Source organism: Durio zibethinus, chromosome 2, assembly GCF_047325235.1.
Source record: "Durio zibethinus cultivar Kanyao isolate XHJ-2024 chromosome 2, ASM4732523v1, whole genome shotgun sequence".
NCBI lineage: Eukaryota > Viridiplantae > Streptophyta > Magnoliopsida > Malvales > Malvaceae > Durio > Durio zibethinus.
Window position 1 is genome coordinate 38,643,596 of NC_143163.1, and position 6,252 is coordinate 38,649,847.

Here is a 6,252-nt window from a genome sequence, read left to right on the forward strand (position 1 = left end):
GCAGCTAGCAGCGGGGATAGGGATCACTTGAGCCAACATCATGAAGTTCAATCCGAGGATGATATCAAAGTCATCCATGGGAGAAAATGTAAAGTCCACATTCCCTTCTCATGGCCCCAATTTGGTTGTCACACTCTTGGAGCTTCCACTAATCGTAAAGGCTGACGAATTAACCGCCTTCATTCGTCTACAGTCCTTACTAACTTGGAGACCACACATTTTTGCTTCTTCTAGTGTGCTGAAAGTATCGACTGCACCCGTATCTACCATGGTCATGGTGGCCTTCCCATTAATCATTAAGTTCACATACATCAGGCCTCTACTCTATTCTTTCTTTATCGTGTTCAGTTGGGTGTGGAGGGCATTGAGAAACCTTATTAAACCCATCATGGCTGGCTCCTCTTTAACTTCTTTGACACTCTCTAGCACTTTTACAGACTCTTGAGACGAGGTTATTAAGGCATTAAGGGCTCCTCTGTGTGGGCATTCGGCCACCCGATGCGGCTCCTTGCAAATGAAGCAAGCTAGCGATTACCTAGGCTTGAAAATCACTGCGTTGCTTGTCTTGGGTTGGGTGCTATCTCGACCAAAGGACCTCCTATCTGGTCCCCCACTGAAGGGTCGTTCCAACTTGGTCATCTTCCCCCCACTCCAAAGTTGAAGCTACTACCAGCTGATGGAGGATTTTTTTGTTTTGAGGAGCCATCATTATAATCGTGAAGACGTTCAGCTGCAGCCATGGCCGTGGCCACGTCTTGCACTTTTTGTCTTTGTAGTTTTGTCCTGGCCCAAGGCTTGAGGCCCTCAAGAAAAGAAAACATCTTATCTTTTTCGGACATGTCTCGAATATCCAACATCAGGGTAAAAAAGCTTCTTACAAACTCTCGCACTGTTCCTGTTTGCACCAATTTTCGAAGTCTCTTTTGAGCCATATACTCCACATTCTCAGGGAAAAACTGATTTTTCAGTTCTTGTTTCAGGTCCGTCCAAGTCTTAATCGGACATTCGTCATTGATAAACTTGGAGCGCCACCATAGCTTGGCATCCCCTATGAGGTACATCGATGCCATTGCTACCTTGTCTTCCTCTGACTCCGTGTGTAAAACTCGAAAGTACTGCTCCATGTCAAACAAGAAATTTTCAAACTCCTTAGCATCCTTTGCCCCCTTATAGCATCAAAGCTTCGGCACCTTGGATCTTTTTACCCTTTCCACCGAGCTCGAACCTGATCTGGCCATAGCCATTTGTAAGATGCTCACCTGTGCTCTGAGTTCCTCAAACTCCTTTTGGAGAATATTCAAGGCATCTCTAACCTCCTCGCTCACATTGTGGAGAGTATCGGACAACTCTCGCTGGGTTGTCTCGATCTCCCTTACTCGATTTTTAGTCACCGTGTGAGTTTTCATTGCGGCCATCGCGGCCTCAAGTTCCTCAATTCTTTGTTGGTAATTGGGTCCACCACTTGTGGCCATCTCTTTCATTTTCTAGCACTTCTCAACCGTGCTATGATACCACGTGTCATGGATTAAGCTTTCTCTTAACAAGCAATAGATCGTGCGACACTTGAATGGACGTTTCCACCCAAGTCAGCCTTCAATAGTTTGATATCTGAACAAATAACCATAAGCCATGGTTAGTCCCAAGCATTCACAATAAGACATATTATATCGAGATCAATCTCAAGCACACACAAAAAGGCACATTCACATCGAGAAAAAGAAAAACACATCGAGACAACATTCGGGACATTCAATCGGGATAAATTTTATTATAATCGATAACCATACATCGGGACTTCTCACTATTACTAGGGCCAGGGGGTAGCCCTTGGTGGATGGCCTAGGCCTGCATAGCAACCGGTGAAACAGCCCGACAGTACGCTACCGACTCACCCCCTAAAGAGCCTTAGAAATTTTAGAGCTATGCTATCAATAACCATTACAATATTTGAAATAGAGACACTTTTTCTAACACAAAAATTCTACCCGATCATGATCCTATACATAAGTAGCTCATGACAATCTAAACCCCGATCATGATCTTATACAAAATTAGCTTACGACAAAGAGCCTGGCTGACTTCAGCATCGTGGCCTATCTATTAATTCATCTTCAATGGAGACTGATAATTACACTATATGGAATAAAAAAGTTCTATAATGAAACTGAAAATTTTTAATATATATATATATATATTTCACCATATAATTCCAAGGTTGTAATAATCCTCGAACTAACAATATTTTGGAAGCTAGCTTTGGTTTGGAATTTGGTCTATCAAACTACTATAGAAATTTCAAATATATTATAGCTTATTTTCTTTTATCTGACTGAAATGTCGCACTTGTCAGAATAGGGTCACGTTTCTATTGAAAATTGAGCTCTGGTTATTATCGTTACGTTAAGAGCCGAGGTTAATTAACAAGTGGATTTAGCTATTCGTATTTTTTTATTTCGTATTTAATTCATATAAAATATAAAATTAATGTCTTATAATTCGTGTAAATATATTAAATATAAATTTTTTAAAAAATTTATATATAATTTTTGTTAAAATTTTAAATTATATTAATTTTATATTTTTTTCATTTAATTTTTATATCGCGTTTAAAATTATATAGTATCTACTAATAACTGATATTGCTTTTCTTAAGATTGATAAATTTCACTTTAAAGATTTGTTATATTTCTTCCATATTCAGTTACTCTTCATTGCAGCCATCATGGAAATTGAATATAATTATTAAAACCCATGGTTCAAAGAGTTAATTACTGTATATAATGAATTAACATCGAACCTGCTAACAAAGATTTGGTTCAAGTTATTGAGATTAGAATTGGAAATGGAGATTTTAATCTATAACAAGGGTGAGAGGTGTTTAGCATAACTAGCTAAATTGCTTCTGGCTTTTTTCATTAGCTAGACTAGAAACCTAGTGACTAATTTTATTGATTGGAAAGTTTTTCGTTACAGTTAATTGGAATGTTAAATTACTTATAAGTCAAATTCTAGACCTGGGACTTTTATCCAGCGCTGAACAACTTCAAAACACAGGTGAATCAGATGGTGAAGCATTAACCAAATTGAGGATGGTATTCCAGTAGTTCTTGTTCTCCTCGAAAGTACTAGCATAGTTTGTTCCATTCAAGTTTTGTCCAGGCGCCGCCATTGACGAACTCTGTAGATGATCGCCAGAATCACAAACCATTATATCCGAATAGCATTCCATCATGTTTTCTGCCCTGTACGAGTCTTGAAACCATGCACCCTCTGATGAGTAGGCCATTTCATGCAACCCCATTGAGTTATCCAATCTTTCCCTATTTAACTCCGGAATTTGGTTCGATTTCTCCAGACATTTCCATTCATTTGCGCTGCTGTCGACCTTTACAATATCCCCAGCTTCACAAGGAATTGATGAGTTCCCAAGAAAGTTGTCATTGAATCCATTAACAGACGAGATAGCTAACGTGTTTTCCATGAAGTTCAACGTTGATGTTGGAGACTGGAGGTTGTCACTGTTGAAGGTGAACAATCCGGTAACTACACCTTGCCAAGCTTTAAGTACGTCAAGGCATTGTGGTCTAGTTGCTGGAGCAGCCACAACAGCATTGTTCGTGAGCTGTGGAACCGAGGAAGAGGAGGCGCCAGCAAGCTGGTTTTGAGGAGGGTTTGAAATTAGTTTCGACTCTCTGACCAATCTAGCTTCCGCTTCTAACCGAGCACTCTCCCATTGAGCCATGTGGCTGAGGTTAGCTGCATCCCTGGGGTTACCACTTGCGGAGCCGAGGGCATCGGTTTTAGGCTTGTGAGTTACGGGATCAATCCCCATCTTGGTCAATCTTTTCTTCAGATGTGTATTCCAGTAGTTCTTGATCTCATTGTCTGTTCTTTTTGGTAAATGAGTAGCTATAGCCGACCACCTATATATATTTGACATGAATTTATTCCAATTATAGGAGTCCAATAATCTCACGACAAAAACTAGCATTGCTTGATGATAAATTCTAAATGGAAACATAATCTGTAATTAAAATAATTAATCATGATCATTCAAAAAATATATAGGATGATTAGTAATTAACAAAAACCTGAGGATCTTCAAAATTAATCACCTGTTTCCAAGAAGGGCATGGAGTTGAATGATGGTCTGTTCTTCCTGTAAACTGAACTTTCCTCTTTTGATATCTGGTCTCAAGTAGTTAATCCATCTAAGTCTACAACTCTTGCCGCATCTTTGAAGTCCTATATATATCAAAAGTAAAGCCAAAACATAAGGTTAACACTGAATCAAATTTGATTTGTTACAAAAACGGATTAAAGGGGATGATCAGCAGACCAGCTTTAGCAGGCAAGGCACGCCAGCTTCCATGGCCATGTTCTTCAATGTAAGCCAAGAGTTTTTGATCTTCTTCGGGAGTCCATGGCCCTTTCTTCAACCCCACCTTCTCACAGCATGGAGACCGCCCCATATTCTTGGAAATTAAGCCAAAGCAAACAAATAGAGAATTTTTGTTCCTTAGAAAATAGACAATAATATAGAAAGAGAGATATGAGAGAGAATGTAGTTGAAAGCAAGGAAAACGTAGGGAGAGATGCTTCAAGTAGAAATACTAGTGCATTATATAGGCGATAGTGTACGTAGTAAATATTGGTTAAGGCTATATGACCATTATACCCTTCATTATAAATAAATGGATTAGATTAATTAATTATGGATAATTTTATTTAATATTTACATGTTCCTTTCTAATCATAAAATTCACAACTTTTTAAATTTAGATTTGAATAAATAAATATTTGATTGTGCCAATTATTTGCTTGCGACTTAATTGCAATTAATAAGAAAAGAATTTTTATTTTTTATCAATTAAAATTCAATTCATACAAAAAATATTTTGAGAATAAAATTTTAAATATATTAAATCGATACGAGCAAGTAAAATTATAAATATACTAAATCAATATGACATAATGTGAAGATTGTTCAGGAAAAAATTAAGAGTAACAAAACTTGAAAACATCCCTAATCCTATATGAAAATAAATTGATTGAATTAATTACAAAATTCTTTTTTGTGAATTTTTATTTTATTGGTGCTTATGTGTATTTTACATGTAGCGATAACTGTTTACATGTTTGTAATTTGATAGCATAATTACAATTTTTTTTCAAATAAAATCGGAAATTTCATTGAAAACGTGACAAATAAAGTGAATGATTTCCATTATGTATTATTTATATTTTTGCATTTATGTTTAACATATTAAGATATTTCTATATTAATTATTATTTTTTAAAAAATATTTAAGATTAATTTGGAATTGGACTAAGATTTACGGTCCAAAATTTTTTACGTTCTTGGTTGGAAAACTACCCATTCTAATAAATACTATGTTTAACTTTAATAAATTATTTAATATGTCAACGATAAAATTTGGTACCACGGCAGTAAATACATAGATAAATAGGACCATTGTGGGTTTTTTTTTTTTTTCTTCTTAAATACTAGTAAATATAAGAATTTGAAGTAGAGGCATTGGATAAAGGCAAAATGGTGATAGACATTATTATACTGTTTATACTAGTCTGAGATTCGAGAAGCCATGTAGACCCTTTTGTTTTTCCATGGTATGCACATTTAGGTCACCTTCTTAATTGCCTGCTATCTATAGGCCCAAGCATCAACATATAATAAATTTTGATTTATTTATATACATTGATGGTAAACATTTTTGTTGAATTGTGTTATACATTGACGTTATAAATTTGTTGCCTTTACGTACGAAAATCATAATTGCTTTTTGCAGCTAATTAAGCGCTGATTTGTTGTTAATTAATGGATTAAAACACTTACAAATTGGAGTAAAGTTGCACGGGGGATTATTCTTGAAGGATTTTTTATTTGGTTGTGAAAAGTAAAAGGAAAGAGAAGGAAAGTTGATAACTGTATATGTAGTATAGGTATTTATGTAAAGAACGTGGGGAGTGCTGACATTTGCTTAAAATGTATTTACTTCGAGTGAAAAGCCATGGGTCCAAAACATATTAATTCGACCAAACATTTGATTAAAGATGAAGCTTGACACAGATAAATGCAACGAATTTATTCAATATAACAAATGGTATTAATTCCTTTGTTTCTTCATTTTTCAGATATATATATATAAAATATTTATATATATGTATGTATGTATAGTATTAATATCTATAGATTTTAATACTACCTAAAAGTTTGTCTGAAATGTTTTG

General features: G+C 35.5%; 1 protein-coding gene across 1 annotated transcript; it reads right to left on the minus strand.

The window, feature by feature from the left end:
• Positions 1-2,772: 2,772 nt before the first annotated feature.
• Positions 2,773-4,596, minus strand: LOC111317604 (transcription factor MYB106-like). The gene is made up of 3 exons (XM_022920042.2): positions 4,340-4,596; positions 4,116-4,245; positions 2,773-3,923 (listed from the first exon to the last, which is right to left on the minus strand). Exons 1-3 carry the CDS (start codon positions 4,470-4,472, stop codon positions 3,044-3,046), a joined length of 1,143 nt encoding a protein of 380 aa, XP_022775777.1. The 5' UTR covers positions 4,473-4,596; the 3' UTR covers positions 2,773-3,043.
• Between the last annotated feature and the right edge of the window lie 1,656 nt (positions 4,597-6,252).